Source organism: Takifugu rubripes, chromosome 5 (assembly GCF_901000725.2).
Source record: "Takifugu rubripes chromosome 5, fTakRub1.2, whole genome shotgun sequence".
Taxonomy (NCBI): Eukaryota; Metazoa; Chordata; class Actinopteri; order Tetraodontiformes; family Tetraodontidae; genus Takifugu; species Takifugu rubripes.
The window spans coordinates 5,935,601-5,958,968 of record NC_042289.1 but is presented as its reverse complement, the minus strand read 5'-3'; the positions used below and the strand labels follow the sequence as shown (position 1 = coordinate 5,958,968).

The 23,368-nt window shown below is 44.1% G+C and overlaps 4 protein-coding genes across 6 annotated transcripts; 2 read left to right on the top strand and 2 right to left on the bottom strand.

Annotated features, from left to right (window-relative positions):
* The first annotated feature begins 182 nt into the window (after positions 1–182).
* LOC101069736 (GTPase HRas) lies at positions 183–4,024 on the top strand. Its single transcript, XM_003964482.3, has 5 exons — positions 183–461; positions 687–799; positions 1,682–1,860; positions 2,182–2,341; positions 2,447–4,024. The coding sequence occupies exons 2-5, from the start codon at positions 689–691 to the stop codon at positions 2,558–2,560; spliced, it is 564 nt and encodes a 187-aa protein (XP_003964531.1). The 5' UTR covers positions 183–461; positions 687–688; the 3' UTR covers positions 2,561–4,024.
* On the bottom strand, positions 3,414–12,300 carry pold1 (polymerase (DNA directed), delta 1, catalytic subunit). Its single transcript, XM_003964483.3, has 27 exons — positions 12,148–12,300; positions 11,198–11,386; positions 10,894–11,007; positions 10,633–10,773; positions 10,127–10,252; positions 9,724–9,892; positions 9,453–9,567; positions 9,236–9,365; positions 8,958–9,124; positions 8,765–8,869; positions 8,546–8,686; positions 8,327–8,437; positions 8,020–8,211; positions 7,843–7,931; positions 7,652–7,765; positions 7,439–7,552; positions 7,183–7,330; positions 6,695–6,790; positions 6,458–6,595; positions 6,205–6,380; positions 5,953–6,105; positions 5,757–5,859; positions 5,534–5,666; positions 5,117–5,230; positions 4,777–4,829; positions 4,563–4,660; positions 3,414–3,644 (listed from the first exon to the last, which is right to left on the bottom strand). The coding sequence occupies exons 2-27, from the start codon at positions 11,382–11,384 to the stop codon at positions 3,557–3,559; spliced, it is 3,315 nt and encodes a 1,104-aa protein (XP_003964532.1). The 5' UTR covers positions 11,385–11,386; positions 12,148–12,300; the 3' UTR covers positions 3,414–3,556.
* Positions 12,301–13,504: 1,204 nt separating this feature from the next.
* gys1 (glycogen synthase 1 (muscle)) lies at positions 13,505–21,250 on the top strand. Of its 2 annotated transcripts, none has more exons than XM_029836296.1 (16): positions 13,505–13,684; positions 15,292–15,410; positions 15,506–15,687; positions 16,507–16,698; positions 16,777–16,959; positions 17,062–17,206; positions 17,550–17,667; positions 17,776–17,896; positions 17,985–18,091; positions 18,222–18,281; positions 18,666–18,858; positions 19,056–19,182; positions 19,286–19,381; positions 19,470–19,633; positions 19,716–19,796; positions 19,932–21,250. In XM_029836296.1, the coding sequence occupies exons 2-16, from the start codon at positions 15,293–15,295 to the stop codon at positions 20,172–20,174; spliced, it is 2,130 nt and encodes a 709-aa protein (XP_029692156.1). In that variant the 5' UTR covers positions 13,505–13,684; position 15,292; the 3' UTR covers positions 20,175–21,250. The 2 variants fall into 2 exon arrangements, with proteins under 2 accessions (XP_029692156.1, XP_003964554.3); XM_003964505.3 differs by lacking the exon at positions 13,505–13,684 and adding an exon at positions 13,791–13,963.
* On the bottom strand, positions 21,238–23,123 carry aspdh (aspartate dehydrogenase domain containing). Of its 2 annotated transcripts, XM_011603803.2 has the most exons (8): positions 23,004–23,123; positions 22,822–22,884; positions 22,576–22,720; positions 22,361–22,445; positions 21,985–22,134; positions 21,673–21,896; positions 21,448–21,587; positions 21,238–21,352 (listed from the first exon to the last, which is right to left on the bottom strand). In XM_011603803.2, exons 2-8 carry the CDS (start codon positions 22,874–22,876, stop codon positions 21,315–21,317), a joined length of 837 nt encoding a protein of 278 aa, XP_011602105.2. In that variant the 5' UTR covers positions 22,877–22,884; positions 23,004–23,123; the 3' UTR covers positions 21,238–21,314. The 2 variants fall into 2 exon arrangements, with proteins under 2 accessions (XP_011602105.2, XP_011602106.2); XM_011603804.2 differs by lacking the exon at positions 23,004–23,123 and having other exon boundaries at positions 22,822–22,963.
* Positions 23,124–23,368: the final 245 nt, after the last annotated feature.

The window sequence follows — 23,368 nt, the reverse complement described above, 5'->3', positions numbered from 1 at the left end:
ATATATGGACCGAAGACTGAGAGAAATAAATTTGCCTGAGAGATACGCCCAATTAGGGCTAAACCTGTTTGTAATTGGTCTATTTTGTCATTTTAAGGCGGAGTTTAATTAAGAGCTTCAATGTGATTGGTCCAGCTGCACGTCGCTCTGCCAACAGTCGCCTGATTGGTTGCTTGAGTGGGGATTAACGCGAAATCGCTGTTCTTCCAATGAACCCAAATGGAGTGAGGACTAAAAGTAGCTTGTTAACGTTTCATATGATTATTTAAGGAAAACTAGAACTTTTAACTCGTCGCTTGTCAAATCCGGAGGGATTACTTCGATCAAATAAATATTTTGGGACTGAAAGTTTGCCCTCTGTAAATGAGGAAATGGTGTCAGGCTAACGTTATGTAGCAAGCTAATCTCATTGATCTGTTTGTGCATTAAACGAGCGATTCGCGGACTCTTGACGGGCAAAGGTGAGTGCCTTTAAACACTTGAGGTCTTCCCCATTATCACTGGATATACGTTCAAGTAACGGCCAGGAGGATCATACTTTTAGATCACGGCGTAAATCTAGGTCACTGTCCTCGCTATGTCAGGGTGAGGAGGAAGAGGACAGAATCAACTGGTTAAAACTGTGCATTGGTTGTAAATCTGATGGGAAATCGCTGCTACGTGTCGTCGTGTTGGGCTCTTTTCAGGCATGACCGAGTACAAGCTGGTGGTGGTTGGAGCTGGAGGCGTTGGGAAGAGCGCTCTCACCATCCAGCTCATCCAGAATCACTTTGTGGACGAATATGATCCAACAATCGAGGTAAGGAAGTGAGAAAAGTTTATTCTGACAGTGGGAATTAGTCTGTGTTGGTGCATTATTGCTTCCTGGAGTTTTCATCTTTGATCCCAGACTGTCTCAAGTTTAAATTGTTCTCATTTTAAGAAACTTTGGTGTGAAGGTTTCATTGAATTTCAGCTTATTGGGAGGAACTCTGATATTATTTGCAGAGTTTGATTTAAAAAGCTTGTGAATGCAAACTGAGCTTTTATTTATATTCCAATTTCTTGCAAGTTAAGGTAGTGCATCCACATGACACCAATAATTCTGGACCTAAATCTGAATACATTAGTTTAAACACAAAACAGTACAAGTACTAACAAGTACTTAATAATTAGTGATACAGTTTCAAAATCATTTTAATGTTGCAGCTGTTTAAGGATGAAACAGTATGAAACATATGGGTTGTTTGAAGAAGGTTAGTTTGTACATTTCAGTCCAAAGGGAGGATGTCTCAGGAGAAATTACAATAATTTAAATTTAACTTAAACCATAACTAGGAGGTTTTAAGAAGAACAGGTGAAATCTGATATTTCAGGTCATAATCATGTATCCAGCACCATTAGATATTGATACTTTGTAATAAGTCCTCATCTGTGTGCAACCAGTTGCGATTGTGGTTCCTCATTGCATAAGACTAGCCGCAGCTTGTATATCTGAACTTTCATCTCGTGGTTTTGACAAATGCCTTAATGGACTGTTACTCTTAGTAGAAGTTGAAATAAATAGTCAGGTTTCTTCAGGTTTCCCAGAAAACATTCCACTGGAGCAGGTCTTGTTGATACACGTCAGTGTGATTCTCATCGGAGTTTAATGGGCTGCAATTGTTCTGACTTGCGTGATCACACCGATGCTGCGTTGCAGGACTCTTACAGAAAACAGGTGGTGATCGATGGGGAGACCTGCCTGTTGGACATCCTGGACACTGCAGGTCAGGAGGAGTACAGTGCCATGAGGGATCAGTACATGAGGACGGGAGAGGGTTTCCTCTGCGTCTTTGCCATCAATAACACCAAGTCCTTTGAGGATGTTCACCTCTACAGGTACAAGATGTTTTTGGAGTCATTTACTTGCATCATTGGAGGTCATAGTTCAACATTTACTTAACTGACAGGACAATTTTTAGGTCATTTATTTGCATATCAAATTGCTCTTTGTGCTGTTACACCGTTGAACTTGGTGGTTGATCAGAGGAGCTTGGGCTACAAACAGACACGCATAAACATACATAGCACTGACCTGTGGTTTAGTACATTTGCTCACAGGGCATTTTTAAAGGGTCTATTTGGAAGAACCAAGCACAAATCCTGAAATAGTGTTGAATGAAGACGCCTGTAATCATTTTTTTGGATCATGTGCCCCAGAGAGCAGATTAACAGGGTGAAGGACAGTGACAGTGTCCCCATGGTGCTGGTGGGGAACAAGAGCGACCTGAGCACTCGCATGGTGGAGACCCGACAAGCGCAGGAGCTGGCACGAAGTTACGGAGTCCCGTTTGTGGAGACTTCTGCCAAAACCAGACAGGTAACGTTGCACCAAGGCGTGCCCAAGTCCTGCTTGATTTACTTCAATGAAGCTGACTTTACCAGTTCGTAAAACCTAATTTGGCACGGAATATTTTTCTGCCAGGGCGTGGAGGAGGCATTCTATTCGCTAGTACGGGAGATTAGAAGGTATAAGGAGACCAACCGTAGCAACAAGAAGAGCAAGAAGAACACTCAAAGACGTTGCGTAATCCTATAGCAAACCACAGCAGCAGCAGCAGCAGCAGCAGCAACGTCCATTGCAGCACTTGTTTTATGCTCCTCCTCACGCACACTGCGCCCTTTCCCCATTACACCGGCAATATCCGTCTGAGCAAAGCAAGTCAGTATATTTGTTGCTGCCAGTTGTATCTAGAGAATAAGAATGTTTGCTCATTTCAGGCTGTGAAGTTTTTAAATTTGATAAGGTGACCAAACAAAACCGTAGGGTTTTTTTTTATTTTGTTGAATAAAGTCAGTAATTTAACACAAGTCTGTGATCAAAGAGCAAATTTGAAACCCTTCAAAACTAGAGCGAGTCCTGTTGCGAAACATGACGTTTTTTAGCATTCGTGTTCCCTTGTTCATGTCCTGTGGGTACTGAAACATAAAATTCGTCACCTTCCCATGTTTATGAAAATGCTGGATACCACACGCTGGACCACCAGTGTTGGTCTCAAAACCTGCCCCTTGGATTTGCTCTTACTGTAATGTAGCTATTAAAAATTAGTTGGTTTACTCGGGAGTACAGCTGAAGAGTGTCTTCTGTATCCCAGTGTTACTTTTTGAAGTTATGATCATGATCTTATGCAAATATGAAATACTACAGACATAAAAACATGTTACAATATACATCACCCCCCCAAATTAAAATGTGGAGTACGTTTATTTGATGAAAGGAGTTATTAACAGTTACCTTTTTTATATGCACTCTGCTGTACTTATTGAATAAATGTCTAGCATTTCTGTCTGGTCTGATGTCATCAGTGTGTATCAAGAAAATTGGGGATTTTTTTTTTTATTCAGTGGCAAAAAAAGGGTTAAAGCTGCAGGAAAAGTGACACCATACATGGTCAGTTTAGACAAACTTTATTTTATACAAAAAAATAATGGTTTGTCAACAATAGAAAACAGAAATGGCATTATATATATATGCATTTTTACAAGCATCCCAAGGCAAAGGAAAGTAAATGAAGAGAGGATGAAGGCGTGTTCTTCACCATCCAAAGCGGGACACCAGCTTGCTCTGGTCATCCAAGTCCTTCTGGACCTTCTTCCTCATGTAAAAGATGGGACAGTCTCGGCTGCGGAAAGCACAGTGTTACAGGACACTTGGACCAAAAGCATGATTAATCCCTCTTCCGCTGCGTTCACTAAACCTTTGTGCTACTGTTGTTTAAAAAGACAACCAGTTTGTTGCAATGTAACATTGAGGAAATGCTAAATACTGCAACCAGTGGAATATGACTGTTTACGTATTGTGTTGGGAGTTTGTTTTAGTGGTTCAGGTGCTACATGTTTACTAAGGCACAACTTTGAAAACTCTGAAGGCGTTTTCCTTAATCACAAGTGTATAAATACAAATAGCTTATTCTACAAATACATTTGAAGAACTGTTCTCTGCACTGTTCTTTCTGAAAGTTCTAATGCAGCAGTGTGAAATAAAGCAGAATATACACACAGACTTGTTTGGACTTCTGGCTCTGTGAGGACTGCTCCTTGACATAACGCATTCCCCTGAGCTCTACATCACAACCCAATTATGGCCTTAAATTGAAATCTGAGTCTTAACCCTCAAATAGACCTTAGCAGACACGTCCTCAATTTCCAAAAGAAGTCCTCGCTTTGCAAGTGGAATGTAGCAAAACAAAATATCACGGAGGACAAGTGTGCGCGCCTGCAAACGTCCCAGTCATCTCAGTTACAGTGTTGGTAGGAGATGGGATCATCTATTGTCTGCTGCTCTTCTCTCTTCTTGCTTTCTATTGAACATTCTGCCAGGACATTCTAAGCCATTCTGACCTACTCCCCTAGGAGGTTAGTGAAGTTATCTGTGAAGACCTGCTGTAACAGGTGAAAACCCACTTTAGGACTGCTTACATTTGCAGAAATACTGAACTGATTAAATAAAACTGCAGAATCCTCAGGGGCTGGTAAAAGTGTGCTCTTTCTTTAGATTGCCACATTGTAAGTTTCTGGATAAAAAGGAAGATAGTTGGTACCTGGTACAGAGCACATCCTCGTGGAGGGAACCTTGACAACGCTGACACTGAGTCCACAGGCGAGAGAAACGCTCCTCCAATGTATTCAGGTGATAAATCTGGAATGTGTGGCAAAAAGAGTTACAAAAGACACGGGTGGGGGGGGGTGATGAGATGGACAAGGATTAACAGTATTTAATCATACACAGAACTAGTGTTCAGACATGCTGCCCACCTCCTTCTGGTACAGTTCAGACTCCTTTTTCTTGCAGAAATCGCACACAGCCGCTGTAATTTACGACAACACACGTCAAAAATTAACACCTCAAAGTGGAAATCAATGCGTGAGCACACACATCCTTCTACTTCTAACCCTCCCCCTGCCCAGCCTCATACCATAACTAACCCCACAACAAAACCCTAAATCTGACCCCAAACACTCATTTGAAGTTGTGAGGACCAACCAAAATGTCCTCACTTTGCAAAAATGTCCCCACTTTGAGTGGAATCCAGATTTTGGTACTCAATTTGCAGCTAGTATAAGAACACACACTCTTTCACACCCAGACACACACCATCTGTCTTCAGCACAGCTCGGCAGCCGATACAGGTGCTCCTCTTCTGAGCAAATGCCATGAGGCCTCCGACTTTTGAGGTCAACACGGTCTTGCAGCGCGTGTGATCGCCCTCTGAAAGTCACCCAGACAGCAACGTTCAACACATTGTTGTTCTTTATCGTTACAAACACAAATCCATTCTCAAGTCCCCTAACCGGCTTAAAGCGATTCTGCATTCTGTAAATAAACTAAATAGCTATTGACAATTACACTCCTTTACCAACTGCCACATTATTAATATTTAATACAAATATTTAAATTTCACATCACATGCTGTTTTTTTTTAATTTCTGAAATAAGAACTGTCTATTCTACTCCATCTATCTGTGGCCAGAGTTGATGTTAGATTCTTCTACGGTGTGTGCGCGCACTTACTGAGCAGGACACTCTCAGCTTTGCTCTCTCCTAGGATGGGTTCAAATATCCGGAGCAGGGGCTTAGACAGCTGTTGCTCCAGGTAGTACTGCGTGTCGATGGGAATGGAGTTCTCCAGCACATAGATTGGATCCTACAGCAACACGTGGAGGGAGCGGGCATTATGGTCACGTGGGCGAAGGCGGAAAGACCTAAGGATCATCTTTGTTTCTGACTGACAGACCTCTGACTTCATGTACGCTGCTGCTCCTTTCGCAGCCTTGGTGATCACGTATGGGACCCGGTCTCCCAGGTTTGGAGCGCTGCCTGCATCTCTTTTTCTCATTCTGCAACACATCCAGGTTCAGGGCACTTCCTCAACATATACACACACATTTAAAGAGGATTATAAAAGGATCTTAAGAGTTTTAAAATCATACCTCTCTGCCAGCTCCACGTGCGCCTGTTTGCCCGCGTACTCCTGGGCAGTACGCGTTAGTTCCTTGGTGATCACGAGCTGGCTGATGTCGATGCGATTGCAGAGGAGGTCTGAGATCACCTCTTTAGCGTGATCTACAGCACCCTGGGGATCCCTGGTCAAACAAATCAGCATTTGTCACCTTCACAATAAATCAACACCTCAGAGTGGGGAGAGAGGCTGCAAGTACGAACACAGCTGCAAAAGCGTGTACCTGTCTATGAGGATCTTCTGCAGGCAGGTATTGATGAGATTGGCCACCAGGGGGCAGTTGTCTCTGCGGACAGTCTCGATACCCTTGCAGTCCATCTTGTCATGTGTGTCCGCACTGGATGAAAAGTAGAGGCCTGCGTATCGCTTCTTGTTGATTAGCAGATACGGGTAATAGACCTGTGGAAAAAAGGTAAGCGCTCATCAGCTGAGGGAGCACTTCCAGTGTTTATGAACCCAGTGGACAAAACTAGTACCTTCTCAAACTCCAGTTTGATGGGTGAAATAAAGTGGGAGGATACCCACTCTGCTGCCTCCCTCCCGATACTCATGGCCTCATTTACCGTGGCAACTCCGAGCTTAACCATGACCGAGTCAGTATCTCCATAAATAACCTGGTGAAATAGAACCTTGGATATTAGCTTCCATCATTTCATCATTAATAGAACATTTCAAAAGAGTTATTACATCCGTTTATTACATTTATGTATTACCTTGGCATCGGCTTGGTAACCGTTGGAAATCGTGTATTTAGACTCCACCAGCTGTTTGGTTTGTTCAATCATCTGTCTTCCAAAACCAGTGACGCTCTAAATAAGAAACAGTCGTAAAATAAAGAGAACAGTTGGTCTCTGAATAATTCACATTCAACAGTAATCTCGGTTATCAGTGTTGACAGTTTTTGCTTTAACCATCACACAGCAGGAAGTGCAACAATAAGCAAACCAAGAGAAACTGAAGCAGAAAACCACACCGGGTGCCACTCTTGTACGCTAACAAAAATCAGACAGCGTTTATCTCAAGCAACAAAGCAAGCAAAGCATCTAAAGGATGAGATCCCTCCAGCCTTGTGTCGAAGGTTCCAGATGCCGGTGATGAAATCATCTGGAGCTGTCTATGTGTATCAGCTGTGTATCACCTCTGCCTTGCTGGGTGTTGCACGGATGTGTTTGATTTCACATCATGACAACAGTTTGCTCACCTGTGAGATCTCAAGGCAGGGCAGTTTGCCCACCTGCGCACCGGTGAAGCCGTAAACTGAGTTGGCGCTGATTTTCAGAGCAAGCTGTCGGCCGTCCAGCACCTGCCGCTTAAATGGGTCGGTTTCCTTCTTTAGCTCTGCTTTGGCCCTGTAGGAAACCGAAGGGACCAACCTGGTTAAGTCTCTTTGCAACACCAAGATAAAACAGGTTCATGCGATAATCCAATTGTAAATTGCTGAGGTGTCAAACACAGACCTCTTTCTAGCCGACAGCAGATTCTCCAGGATTTCAGGTAAAAGTCCTTTCCTCACAGAGCTCTTCACAAAAAAATTACCAGTTGGAGTCTTGATGAAGTCTTCCGGCGAAAGGCTGAGACACAACATTTGCAAATCATGCCGATGCAAGACAGAGAAATCAAACATGTTTCCCCCGGTGGACATTCAGACTCAGAATCCTTGAACTTCACACCTGTCTTTATCTTGGGTGTTCTGCAGCAGCGTGGTATAGCACAGATTGTGGGCCATCATGATGGATGGATACAGAGAAGAGAAATCCAGGGTGGCAATAGGAATGCTGTAATACCTGCAAAGAGAAGGTCAGTGTCCGAGGCGTGCAGCGAGAGCCGAGGGAGGCTGTGCGCCAACGCCATATCTACTCACCCCTTCTCCGGCTCAATGACAGTGGCGCCAGTGTAGTCTTCTCCTCCTTCTGTCTTGACCACAGGCATCACCAGGTCCTGCTTCATGGCCTAAATATCGGCCCCAGTATATTTCCACACTTAAACACGTGCATATGTGCGTAGGGAGGAACCGATCCTCGTGTTTGTGATTCATTACCTGGCGAAGGAGCTGAGAGACAACTTTGATCTGCTGTCCCCTTGACAGCAGGTAGGTGAGAGGAACCCCCGTCACTCTGGCCATCTCCATGTAATTAATGACGCACATCAGTTTCTGCAGCAGGCGCAGCGGGAGGTAGGCGTCTTTGAGGCAGTAGACGGCCAAACGACGGCGCGTCTGTTCATTACCGTTCTGTGGCGGTTGGCAAAGGCGGGAATAGGTGAAAAAACAACCAAACACCAACATCTTTTTTTTTTTTTAAACCATACCAATTAATGCAGCAGTCTGAACCTGCTCTCCATTTTACCTGCAGATCAGTGATGATGGAGTGCTGCACGTCCTCTTTCTGTTCTTGCAAGAAGTGAAAACTGACTGCGTTTAGTGTATAAGAGCGTAGTTTGTAGTCCCTGAGGAGGACCTGGGAGAAACACAACCATCGGAGATGACAGATCGTCGTGCATCTGCACTACGTGCCAAAACAACAAAAAACAGACTGGAGAAGTAATTTGCAGACGCCGAATCTGACCTGTAGCAGGTCGAACTGAACCCGGCCCTCCATGTTCATGGTTTTGTTCTCTCTGCGGCCCATCTGTTTGCTTTGGAAGTTCAGATCACGCAGAACTGATTTGCTATTCCGTATCCGACCAAGGTAGGGAAAAGGGTTCACCTGCAGATACAAGGATATATTTCAACTAAAGTGTCGATCAGTGAATGTCCAAAGTATATAAATGTGGCTCCATCGAACCTTTAGAGTAGCTGCTCTGTTAAGCAGGTAGGGAAAGTCAAAGTTTTGGATATTGTATCCAGTAATGATATCAGGGTCCACCGTCCTCAAAAACTCGGCCCAGCTCTGTGCAGACAAGCGGAAGCGGCCAAGAAAATGATGTTAGAAATGACCGACACATCTGACAAAGTCTTAAGCTTTAGTCTGCCGTTACCTGCAGTAGCTTGGTCTCCTGTGTGAAACACAAGATCTGGGAGCCCACAATGCTGGCGCAGGACTGGAGGGTGAACACTGTGCGAATGAAGGGCTCCGTCTCGCCTTGTCGCTGCACCATGGAAGCGATCTGAATCACGGGGTCCTTGTCAGCTTCAGGAAAGATTCCTACAAGGCAACACATGATGACAGAAGCTTGTTATGGAACAAAATCAGGCCAAAGATGATGAAATTCTGTTCATGCTTAGTGTCCTGCAAAACCCATGAAAAAGGTTAAACCTTTTCTTCCTGCACACTCGATGTCAAAGCTTAGGACTCGGAGTGGTGCAATCCTCTGCCAATCTCCCTCTGCTGGGTGGCTTATGAAATCAGTCCACCCAATATCCACTTCATACTGACAAAAGGACACCTGATCCACAAAAGGAATTGATTGTACATTCAAATTCTGAAACACACACACACCTAGACTAATGCTACTAGGAAGAAGTTGGCCTACCTTGCCCAGGCACTGGGAATCAGTGACCAACAGATCATTCTCTTCTCGCACTCTATACTTTCCTTTAGGTAGTTCAATCCAGCAGCATCCCACCACATTAGTGTCCACCATAAACCTGGCCACACAGCAAACTCTTTTAAAATCTTAAAAGAGTGTGCTACACCTGCTGCAACGCGTCACTGCACCAATGTGTACACAGAAATGTCAACAGTTTTCTAATGCTAGCAAGTCTCCAGTATCACTGTTGCACAGCAGAAACAGATGCACACACCTTATCTCAAAATCTATGTTGGCCTCAAAAGCCTGATAATAATGTAGGGGAAAGGGTCCAAACTTGAGGCCTTGCTCGAGCAGTCTCTTGGCTGGAGCTATGAGACGAGGCATCGCCATGGTTATCCGAAGGAAATCAAGAATACGTTTCCCGTGGTAACCATACATGTCTGCAGGAAAAAACAAAATCTAACGTTTATAACAGATGGTGGAGCCTAGACACTTAACTTCATGCTATTCAGATTTGGTTATTTGAATATAAAATCTCTTTTCACCCATTTACTTTATTTTCAAAATGTCAGTTTCACTATTTTAAGTTAATTGTATTCTCAAAAAACACACACAATAGAACTTATGATTGGTCAAAAACTAGCATGCAGCAGCTGCACCCCATGGGAACTCACTCTCTTTGCGGGCGATATCCACGGCCAACACCGTGACTGAAATGTTGTCTTTGTTGGACCTCATGTCCTTCAGAACAGCAGAATTCAACTCTTTTTGGAATTCACCCAGGTGAGCAGATGTGAAACCTGTCAATACAGGGAAGAGGAAAATGATGCAAAATTATCAGGAAACTCATTCAACAATTACATTTTCACCATTTAAAGAACAAGATCCAGGGCCCACAGGGCAAGAGCATATCAGCTTACTGGGTGACAAAATAAATGGTGGGAAAATGGTGACAGACTAAATGATGCAAGTACAGTATTTCAGGTTTCTCAAGATAGTGATGCAACAACAGATTTCATAAGAACACTACAATTGCCAACCAACACACCCACCCACGGGCATTTAGATGGACCGTAACACTGTCACCTACTAAATTCACTGACATAGGACAAGATTAACATGTGTTGTTATTTAAATTATTATGAAGTTGTTCTTTTTTTAAATCCATTAAAGTTTTTACCGTTTGGAGCAGGAACATAGAAATAAGGTGCAAAACCATGGATGTGGCAACACACGCTGTTGCCATTGTCTGTCACCCCAAACATTCGAACAATTGGGGCTTTCCCCTGTGATTGGCCGGGCATGCCTGCCGCTGTCACCCCTGCAGGATGGACAAAAAAAAAAGAAAAGCAACTCAGATAACAACAAAACAGGTTAAAATGATTCCCTGCTGACAAAAATCACATTTGCGATTTCTATGTAAGGCATCGTTAAAGTTTACCTAAATAATAATCTAAATCAATCTGCTGGAAGACCAAAGTGTCAGTTGATGGGTCGAGTGCAGGAGCAGGAGGCCTCCTCCAACGAGGGTTGAGGTCTGTAGTGAATAGGTCGCCTGAAGGAACAAAGTGGAAAAAGGGGCATTAATAGAGACTGAAGAATAACTTTGGGAATGAACTTCACCCTTTTCCAGTAATGGAATATTGGCAAGTTGAGATCTGTACTTTTGTTAACAATATACTGGATATACATTTTTAAAAAATATGTCAAGTTTAAAATTGTGTGGTTTTCTGTGCAATACACACCAACAGGAATAACATCATGGCTGGCTTGCCCCTCCTGATCCTCTATATCCATATCTGCGTCAAGAAACATTGACAATTCCTCTTCAAACTGTGATGGACTGTCCTCCCATTCAGTGTTCTTTTTAGCCCATTTGGACTGAGGAGCACCTCCCATTAAGGAGTCATTATTGCGCCGTTTAAACTCCATATCTGCAGAAAATTAAATGGAGGTTAGAGAGGGAAGATGCATCTGTAAACTGTAAGTTATAGCATGTTAAGAGTTTCAATAAATAAAAATTGTTAAATGCATATATCAAAGAAACCATTCAGTTGTTTTCAAGAGATCCAGTCAAGTATAGTTAACTCAAACAACAGAGGATAAATGCAGAATTGTATGAGGGTGACAGCACACTAAAAAACGGGAGTTTAGACCAAAATAGTATGCCAATCACAAATACGATAATTGTATTTCATTAATAACACGTCTTTTACTTTGAACAAGAGGATGAGATATAATAGGTCGTATATTTTACAGTAAGCACCAATGAATAACAAACCCTAGACATCTTTGTATACAGTTAATACGTTAGCCCTTTAGCTGTTCAAGAAGATGCTATTGTCCATAAAATGTTGTACATGGAACTTAGCTAAGCACGACAGTTAGCAATGCAACTAGCTTTAACCACAGCCTGTCTCTCAGAACTTGTAAATACAAGGATGTTGATATCAGCGTGTCGACACTATACTGAATGTACAGGACAGCGTCAATTAAAATAGAGAAATGATGCCAGGATACTATAGAGTTTCTAAGAATAAAAGCGACTTTCGTTAGTAACAGACTTCAGCTGTCAGCTAGCAAGCATCAAAGGTAAACACGAAACAATCTCGCGCCAAAACATATCAAATCAAAATGTGGGGCAACGTCACTGTGCAAGACATCCAAAACAATTCTATTGATGAGTGATGAATACCGATCTCTGCTAGCTGATGACCAAAGTCCCTGGGCCGACAAACGCTCCCGCCACTCTTCTTCAATTTGTGAACTTTCGCCAAAGAACGCGCGGAAACTTTCCGCGAAAACCAATACTAAGGGCTCTGGAAGTTACGTCACGCCACCACCGGAAGTTTTATGTTTCGTGAAGCGGAAGAAGGGCTCTCGCGTCCACTGTTTTCCCGGGAAAAGTACGTCACCGTCTTTCCGTCAGACTCAGGAATTTTAGAAATAACTGATATACAATTTATCCATAAACAAAAATAACATTAAAAATGATACTGTGGGATTCTATTCGGATTTGGTTGTTCTGTTTACGCCCGGAGCATAATGAAATATATAAATAAAGATTACGGTTATTCGCAATTATTCCATTTTGCATGTATTCAAAATGTTGTATTGCTATGATGAGTATGACTGGTCTCTTTTAGACGATGACATTTTTATTGTTGATACGCCTAATACAAAACATGAAATGAACATTTCTGTCTGAATCGGTGAAGCTACTAGAAAATTGTAAAATTGTGATTATATTGACGCAATGCAGTTCTATAGTTAGCAGTAGTTTAAAAAGCCAACAGGAAAAAATGGCCAATTTAAAAACGCATGGACAAATTCTGCAAAAATAAACATAGTTACACAGGGTTCCAAAAAACACCACACATTGACACAGCCCTGAATCAAACAATCAATATAAAATTTAGAAGCACTGTCTCTGAATAGCTGACAGGGAATGCAATAGCCTTTATAATAGTGATATCATTTACAGTTGCGTTGTGATTATACTATGGTATAATTCATGGTATTTCACTATGACTGGATGTCAACTTTTTAAAATCCAATTATGCAGGTGTTCTTCGGTATACAACATTCATTAATCACTGTTCTCATTTATTGTTAACGGGCCGTATATAAACACAGTTAACATCATATAGTCAGCGATGTGAATGTTGCTCATGCGTTTTTTTATAGGACAGAACACTGACATGTAGATAGTTTGCTGTATTAATATCACTGGTCACGCTGTCTTCTCAAAACGATGCTGTCTATGACCCATGGATGGAGTTATAAATAGCTTGTTGCTCTTCTCTCGCCCTGCCGAGGACAAAAAGAAAAAGGTTGCCCAAATTCCCACGACCCCCTACTTTTGAATGGATGGAGGGACTGTCCACCAACCACGGCCCTCTTTCACTTCTACTCGGCCAATGGCAGCTCTCGTCTGAGGAAAACACCCAGTTCCCCTCACGTTTTTGCACAGGGGCGGAGACAAATGGGGAAAGGAGCCAATAGGACCCGCGAATGGAATGACAGCAGCGGCTCTTCTTCCTGCAACTGGGGCCGGGGGCGTCCTCCGCCGAGGACAGACAGCTGACGCTCCAAACCAATGTGAGTCCCTGGCATTTAACTCAGGCCGCTGCCCCCTTCTCACTCCTTCTCCGCAGATTTCTTTGTTTGGGTTGGCTCCGACAGCTGTTGGTGTGCACTTCATCTCGGGAAAGTTAAGAAAACGCTGAAAGGTGAGGAGTCTTCTGTCGTTTAGTCGCCACAAACGCGAATAATGTTGCTTACTTTCTCAGCGGGCACGAGCGCGCATCGGGACGCCGTGTCCTCTGCGCGTCTCCGCGGCTCGCGTGCATTGGATGCCTGCGTGCTGTCACGTTCGCCTTCCTGCACATGCAAAAACGCGCTGGGGAAACTGTCTTGAAGCACCACCTGGGAGTTTGGTTTTAGGAAGAGCAGCCGTAGGGCGACCCGGTGCGTGCCGCGCGATCCCGATCCCCGCTGATTCCGGACAGGTAAGGAGCGCGTGTGAGGAGACCTGTAGCGAGGCCCTCTTGAACAAGATAAGAATCCATCCAGGCAAAGCCAAGGTGATGGTGTCGGCATGAAAACGCAACTGTCACTATGATTTTAGAGAATCTGGTGTCCTGGCTTGTTTTTTGGGGCTGAGCCCGATCGAAATCCAGAGGGGCCCCTGAAAAAAAGCTGTTAATTTCCACCCGCATCCTCTGTAGGAGCCTTTGAGGATGGCGGCTTGCTTGCATATGTATGCGCATTTAGGGATTTATTCTCATACCCAACAGACAGATTTGGAATTTCAGTGCACAGGTTTTCGCTTTGAACATTCACCTATCAAAGAAAACTCAGCGTTTTGGTGTTTTCGTTTTTATCCACGCATCTGTGTCGGAGACGGACAATGCGCTAAACAAAGCATTTTCACTAACCTGCTCCTTTAAGTATCAGCATTGTATTCTGGTCATTTGGCCCTTTATCAGTCAGACCGTGAACTTTAGCGACATTCCTTTGACTCTTTTGTGAACAACTGTTATTAGTTTTTGCCAGTAGCTGTGGACGAGGTGTTCATGCAAAATCGTTTGTCATTTTCAGCCTTTATACAAAGCAAAATAAAAATAAAAGTGCTCCGAGACGTAGTCTTTGCTATAATAACCTATTAGGAGAAGCTGCAAATCCTTACGTACAAAATATTAAACAGTTATTTAATATACAGGTACTTTTCATTATAGAATCATCAGGTCTTGATGTCATTTCAACAGATAGTAATTGTAACTCAGTGGGTCAAGTCTGTACACGATCAGAACTCTGTGGTTCAGTAGATTCAGTTCTTCTGCCTTAATGGAGCCATTTGACTTCACAACAAACCACAACAATTAAACCTCTCAGATATTTGCTTTCTTTGAAGTCTTACAATAAGAAATATGTGGGCTCTGTGTGTGATCACATCATTGTTGTGCGGTACACCAGTGAAAGTCTATTGGAGTTGTTGGGAAGGCGTTTTAGTGTAAATCTGACCACATAACTGCATTCGAGTAAATGTTCAGTGAATGCTATTGATCCAGGTGATAGGGCGGTTGTTAGGGAGGCGCACACACAGCAGGGAGAAGAATCGAGTTTTATCAGGATTGAGAAAGAATGTTACATCATAATAGTTTAGTGTGTAGTAATAATATGTGATGAAACACATGTAGTTCATTGATGAAATGCAAAACTGGTGTCATTTAAAGAACTTTCTTTGGTGTCTAGAATCACATTTCAAGCCCTCTGCAGTGGCGGCAAATATTTGAGGTGGCTCCATTTAAGCACAGTGTGTTTTGTGTTTACCCAGCATGCCACTGGCCCGCAGCCTGTCCGTCACGTCCCTCTCAGGCCTGGAGGAGTGGGACGAGGAGTTTGATTTAGAAGACGCCGTTCTCTTTGAAATTGCGTGGGAGGTCGCCAACAAAGGCAAGTTCCACCAGGGCTCCTCTATGGGTTTTGACTTGGTTCTTTATGAGATCGGTGTTCTAAACCTACGTTCCATTTTTGCCCTGTGTGTGAAGTTGGAGGCATCTACACCGTCATCCAGACGAAAGCTCGCCTGACCGCCGAGGAATGGGGGGAGAACTATTTCCTGGTGGGCCCCTACGTGGAGAGCAACGTGCGCACTCAGGTGGAGCTGATCGAGCCCCCGACCCCTATACTGAGGAGAACCATTGACAAGATGAACTCCAGAGGGTGTAAGGTATGCAGAACACACTGAACGCCCCACTCCCCGTTAGCCCCCGATAGACCCAGAGTCCCCACTCTCTCTGTTTCTATACACGTCACTGACATTTGCTTGCAAAGGTTAAAAGTGGTATCAGTGTCTCCCCCGTCCACACTGACATGCACCAGAAATAGGGGTGGGTGTGTGTGTCTCGTGCTGTGTCACTCTAGGAGATCTGTGGAATTATGGGTCATGACAAGGAGCGGTTGCTGCTCACAGAAGGTTGCACAATGTTTAAGCTCAAGAACTATACTGTACTTGTTCTAAAATGCCAAACCTATACATGGATTGATATGCATGTGAACTGTATACATTACACACTGTATACATAGCAAAGTCCAAAATACTAACCATCATGAATATAAACCAAACAAAATTAAATAAAGTACCAGTAACGGCTAGGTGACACATTTAATTTGATAATCAACCAGGCATGAAATAAACTTAACTTATAGTTTCGATGTTTTACAATATACGGTTAAGATATTTATTTCACAATGAATGTACATGAAGGAGATAATTAGAAGCGATCGCACTATGGCCTGAATTTGAAGCGCCTATTCCGCCCTCTACCGGAGAGTTTGTGTTATTGCTGGGTCCTGCATTATCCTGGCAAATCGCACGTTTGTCATTAGACAAACCTATTTATGCTGATTAAAACATCATTTTTAAAAAGTTAGCAATTTTTCTTAAGAACCCATATTAGATTTAATGACTTTCATTCAGAAATAACACATAGCCTTCAGCTGATGTGAATTTTTATCTTTTCTTTTCACATTACTGATATTTCTTTAGATCTACTTTGGGAGGTGGCTGATAGAGGGCAGCCCTTACGTTATTCTGATAGACGTTGGGTTCACCGCCTGGTCTCTGGACACCTGGAAGAGCGAGCTGTGGGACATCAGTGGCATTGGTGTGCCGTGGTTTGACCGTGAGGCCAATGACGCCGTGCTATTTGGCTTCCTGACAGCGTGGCTGCTCGGAGAGGTCAGAGAGCTTCAATTAGACGATGGAACAGTTGCTTAGAAAAAAATGTCTTAGTGCACGTATTGATAATTATTGCAGTATGCTGCGCAAAGCGAGGAGCCGCACATTGTGGCTCATTTCCATGAGTGGTTGGCAGGCCTGGGCCTAGTTCTGTGCAGACAGAGGCAGCTGCCTGTTGCCACCATCTTCACCACCCACGCCACACTGCTGGGACGCTACCTGTGTGCTGGGAATGTGGACTTCTACAACAAGCTTTCCGAGGTACGAATGATTACAACAGTTGAGTAGGTCAGGATTGACAACGTTCTGACTAGTTGGGCATTAAAGGGGATGTTTAATCTCTCCTGTTTCGGTGCCATTCAGTTCAATGTGGATAAGGAAGCCGGCGATAGACAGATCTACCACCGCTACTGCATAGAGCGGGCGGCCGCCCACTGCGCCCACGTCTTCAGCACCGTGTCAAAGATCACTGCCATAGAGGCAGAGCACCTGCTGAAAAGGAAACCAGGTGTGTGGAGGTGAATTCATGTGGCAGTTGCAGGGACAGGAGTAAGCAGTTAAATGTACTCTAATTATTTAGAGTTCGGTATCGAGTAAAAACGCAGGTTGTTGTTGCTGTTATTAATTTAAATGCACAAACAATTGAAATCAGTCAATAATTTCATGTATCACATTGTGCTGTAGCAACAGGTGAAGACAAAATGCTAAAAAGTCAAATCTTCATGTTTGGTTTCCATTATAATGGTGATAATTGACTGGTTGTGTTGGTTCAAGAGGCTAAGAACACATTTGTAGTGGTGTTACACGATTGGTTGTTCTTCACTTCTTTTTCTTCCTGCCCTGACGTGCAGACATCATCACTCCTAACGGGCTCAACGTAAAGAAGTTCTCCGCCATGCACGAGTTTCAGAACCTCCACGCTCAGAGCAAGAATCGAATTCAGGAGTTTGTCAGAGGACATTTTTATGGGTCAGTCGGAAACAGCTGCCTACTTAATTGATTAGTAAGTGACTGATTTTGTTTTAGTGCATTATTGTTGGTGTGACCGATTTTCTTTGTGTTCGGTTTGACTTTCAGGCACCTTGACTTCAACCTGGATAAATGTCTGTTCCTCTTCATCGCTGGGAGGTATGAGTTCTCTAACAAAGGTGCTGACCTCTTCTTGGAATCTCTGGCCCGCCTCAACTATCTGCTTCGAGTAAGTGTGTATTTGTGGCATTGTGTCAACGCACTGTGTGTGTTGGGAGTGTAAATCCACACGCCTGTGTACTTTCTGTCTCTCGCAGGTCAGTCACAGCGACCTGACGGTTATTGCCTTCTTCATTATGCCCGCCCGAACAAACAACTTCAACGTGGAGACGTTGAAGGGCCAAGCAGTCAGGAAACAGCTTTGGTGAGGGTCCTTCATGCAGCAAATGTGTATCGTGATCCAGAGTGTATTTAAATACATGCTGTCATCACCGTCAGACACCGAGACCCCAGTGCTGAGTGTTTGCAGTGACCTCTATTTTTACCTTTGACAGGGACACTGCTCAGACCGTGAAGGAACGTTTCGGAAAGAAACTATACGAGTCACTTCTCGTGTAAGTTGCCCGGTTTATATTCTATATTCCATGACAGCTGATTGACACAGTATCCATGACAACTGTGATTGACTTTGTGTGTATCCAGTTTGCTGCAGCAGCTTTTATATCCTGTCATTTAAAATGCCCCTCAGAGACAGAAAGATATATATTATAATTACTTTGCTTTAAATAATTATTTTAATGTCTGTTCCCTGAAATAGTGATTAATAGGAAAAGTGTTTCAGAGGAGCCACAAATGCATAAAACTGTATTTACATTAAACACGGAGCAATATAAGCAAAAATGCATCCCTGTTAATTTGCTGTTGTAGATTTTGTCCCATCATATTAATGTGTCATTTTAAAATATTGGATACTATCTAAATCGCACTATATCAATTAGTGGACAGCTGCCTGATGTGTCCAAGATGCTGGATAAAGAGGACTTCACCATAATGAAGCGTGCCATCTTTGCAACTCAGAGACAGTGCCAGCCCCCCATCTGCACCCACAACATGCTTGAGGACGCCAGTGACCCCATCCTAAACTCCGTTCGACGCATCGGCCTCTTTAACAGCTCCTCTGACCGTGTCAAAGTACGCAAGATGATGTCATGCACTAAAAATGTTACCTCGACCAATACTGCGTTCTCCTTTTGCGCAAGCGATGGCGACTTGGACGTGGCTAACCAAATACGCAGATGAGCATGAACTGCAGTGTCAGTTAATGCCTGAGGTTTTTCAGTCATTTTCAAGGTGTGCGTGACCTAAAAATGCTCTTTTTCTCTTTTCAGATTATCTTTCATCCGGAGTTTCTTTCATCCACTTCTCCTCTACTTCCCATGGATTATGAGGACTTTGTGCGAGGTTGCCACCTGGGCGTCTTCCCCTCTTACTATGAGCCTTGGGGCTACACGCCAGGTAAGACTCAAGCACAGTCATGAGATGATTCTATAATAATGATCCATTACACAATAATACAGCATCCACCCACAATAGTCCTTTTTGGTTTTCTCACCACCAGCCGAGTGCACCGTCATGGGAATCCCATCAATCTCAACAAACCTGTCAGGCTTTGGCTGTTTCATGGAGGAACACATCGCGGACCCATCAGCATATGGTCCGTTTCACATGCTTGAAGCATTAATGAGTTGTTGTTTTTTTTGGGGGGGAATGAGGGTTAACTTTCTCCTTTCTCATCATCGCAGGTATTTACATCCTGGACCGGAGGTTTCGAGGAGTCGACGAGTCCTGCAATCAGCTCACTTCCTTCCTGTTTCAGTTCTGTAAGCAGAGTCGGCGCCAGAGGATCATCCAGCGGAACCGAACCGAGCGCCTGAGCGACCTGCTGGACTGGCGATACCTCGGCAGAGTACGCTTCCAAAGCCCACTCGCTCTGTTCTCCTGAGATCAGCAAGACATCATAATATTGGTTTTCTTTTGTTCTGCGCTAGTATTACATATCTGCACGTCACATGGCCCTGGCTAAAGCATTTCCTGACATCTACCAGTATGAGCTCAATGAGCCAACCTCAGTAAGTGCTACATTTGTTGCATTTAATTAAAGAATCAACAGTTTTGGGGTCAAGCAAGTATCTTCATGAGCTGGGCAGTTATATTAAAAAGGATACAAATCCAAGTAATTCAAATGTTGTCTTGTCCGCCCTCAGACGTCCGGCTTCCGCTACCCCAGACCAGCCTCCGTGCCCCCATCTCCAGCACTGTCTCGCCACTCCTCCCCCCACCACAGCGAAGCCGAGGACAACGACGAAGACGAAAGCTACGACGAGGACCTGGAGGCTGAGAAGGACCGGGTGAACATCCGCCAGCCCTTCGTCGTGCCCTTCAAAAACAAGTCCTCCCTCTTTGTCACCAATGGCGATGGCGAGGGTGACGCCACTGAGAAAAACTGAGAGGCCTGCATGCACACACGCACGCTAAAACTTACTCGGAAAAAACGTGGTGAAGGTTAAACCGCCCGCACACTCAGACTCAGTAAGTACAGTCGTGTGTTAGTGTGGTAAAAGTTGTCAGCTTGTTGTGGGGAAAAAAAAAAAGAAAAAAAAACAAATCGCATTACTGTCAGTGTCTTCCTGTACTGTACCTCAGAACTTTTAAAAGATATCGCGTCCGTTTCTTAAGTTTTCTCTTGTTTCAGTTACACCAGCAGCAGGTTGTGTGTTTCATGGCGTAAACGTAGCAGCTATTTAAAGGGCTCAACGTGGAGGTTTCAAGAGTGCCGAATACTGTCATGTAACACTGGATAACGTACAGTAGAGATAAAAGATTCAATATCACTGATTACTGTGAGTCTCTTAAAGCATTTTTATACCTGATACAACGTGTTACAGAGCAGGGACAAGATGAGAGCCATCCTTTTGCCCCCTTGACTGCGGCTCCACACACAGCACAGGTACACTGGGCTGGTGTTTGGGCCTCACCCGTACTTCAAAAGCGACTACAATGTTAAATTGTTGACCAGCCACGTCAAAAGAAACCAGTTTAGGAAGCATCATAGGAAAGTTGCTGATTGGTTCACCTCTTATGCAAATTTTCATTATCTGATTCTGTCCTGTTTCATTTGCACCTGTTGTCACTGTCTTTCTGCACCTTATTGTATCGAAGCCTTTCAGTGATGAACAACCTTGAAATGCCTCGCCGGCCTTTTTTTGTTCGTTTTGTTTTTTCAAAAATCTGTCTGTATGGGTGGATGGTGGCAATTTCAGGGATTTGGAAAGTGTTTTAGTGTTAAGACATGGAAGGACTGAAATGGGACTGTGTCCTTTTCAGGGGAATATGAGGAAAGCCAGTAATGAGAGCGAGACTGTGTGTGTCTGTTGTGGAAAAGTAAACGGCTTTATTAACTGTGTTTTCACGCCTCCCGTAAGAGTGTTGACATTTGCACCAGTGCACCAGATTAACCTGTAATAAATTTTAAATCTATATAGTATATAAACTTACAAACGGACACATTGGTGTTCTGCAAAGATTCTGACTCTTGGTTTATTGTGACACAAATATTGGAAGCATCATCCTCGTCCTCGCTGCCCGCTTCAGCACAAGTAAACTCGGCCCCCGTGACCTTTGCAAACTGACAAAACGATAATTGTGATGATTCTTGTTAGACTTCATGGAAAGTTTTGTCACATTGTATTTTATTGAAAGCGCAACAAAAGCAGGACTCGCCTTGTACACTGCCCCAGAAGGAGGTGTACGTTGCGCTGCCGGTGACGGCCCCAAGTGCAGCCGGGTTCCTCCTCACCGTTTTTACCGAGAAGCCATCGGGCCCCGTCACCTCCACCTCCACCACATGATAGTCACTTAACCTGCAGCGAGAAGGGGGGGTGCACATGATTGAGAGGGGATCTGATTGGTCACAGCGGATCATTCTGACATCCGTGGAGGACTCACGCCGTGTCTGACACGATCTCCCCCCGGACCCTGTTGAAGCCCAACGCTCCTGCTGCCACCGCCGCCGCCGCCATGGTGTTCACGTTGTTCGGGGCGAGTGGGCACAGCTCTGCCACAGACCCGCTGAATAAAACGCGCCGGCCTTCCCCCTCCTTCCAGTCAGAGAGGGCGTCTCCTGTCAGCCGGAAACAGGACGGATGCTTGGACATTCTTACAAAGACACCCTGGAAACACAGAGGCGTGCTCATCCAGGTGAACGCTGACAATACAAAGGATCTATTATCATTAGTGACTACAGAGCTGCACTGTCACCTTTAATTTCCCACTGTCATTCATTCTCTGGATGTCTTGGCCTCCCCATAATGCACCGCTGGGTACATAAAGTGTCCTGTTGTACTGGTGAGCTGCCTGACGGAGCCCCTGGTTTAAATCGGCATCAGCCAGGGCAGAGGGAGAGCCCACCTTCGAGATGGAAAACATACAACGCAGGCTGTTGAGACTGTCAACACCTCTGTCACCTATTGTCACTTTAGTGAAAATTTCAAGCACGAGCGGCTTGATTTCTTCAGGCCCTTCAAATATCTTGAGACATCTGCACCTCGTTTTGCATTTCTTCGTCAAATTGTGTGGAATCAACACGATTCCTCACCATTGAGGCATATTTGGGATTTTAAATTTTAAATCTCACCATAAAATGAGCGTGGGACAGGAAGAGGGCTCCAAATTCTTTAACTATCTGTGGATGGCATACCTCTACAATCAGGTCACACTTCCTGCCAAACAAAGGGACATACATGCATGTTCATAATGCAGAGAAACGTGTGTGTGTGTGTGTGTGTGTGTGTGTGTGTGTGTGTGTGTGTGTGTGTGTGTGTGTGTGTGTGTGTGTGTGTGTTTTTGCACCTGCTTGGAAAGGATGACAAATCCTGCAGAATAAGTTCATCTGGAACTAGACCTTTCAGCTTGGCCGGATCTCTGTTCCAAACAAAAGCCAACGTTAGGCCCAGAGCTGATCCATCTCTGAGGATCCTCTCCACGAGGTACTTCCCTGATGCACACACACTTCGATGTCAGTACACATGTTGTGACATAGCAACAGGTGAGAGAAAGTGTGTGTTGTGTGGAATAATAAAGGCGAGCTCCTCACACCTATATGTCCAAATCCCACAACTCCAACCCTCTGGGAGGAAGAGATGGTCGCCATGTCCTCAGCTGACGGATGGAGCAGAGTTGGCACAAGATAAACTCCAAACAACACACACACACACTAACACACACACGCGCGTGTGTCCCATTTAGCACCGCACTTGCTGTTTTATTGCTCTACTCACCAGATAATCTTACACCCCTCCACTGCCGTGTGCCCTCTCGACTCAATACAGACACAAAGAATTGTGGGAAAGTACAAAGTTTGAATGAGTATAAGAGGGTGGCGTTCGGAATTACAGCTGTGCTGTGTGAGTCAGAATATTACGCACGGCTCCCAAATAGAGCTTTATATAGAGCCACACATCTGACCTCTCTTTAAACTAAGTTTCATGACCCCATGTTGGCATTTCTCCTTATTTTTTAAGTCAGGCAAATCGCTATAGAAAAACTGAATAGGGCAGGTTCATAAAGCTGACTCGTTCTAAACGACACACGCCTATCAGAGAGGTCATGGTTAATCATTGTTTCCAGTTCATCCACGTGTAGA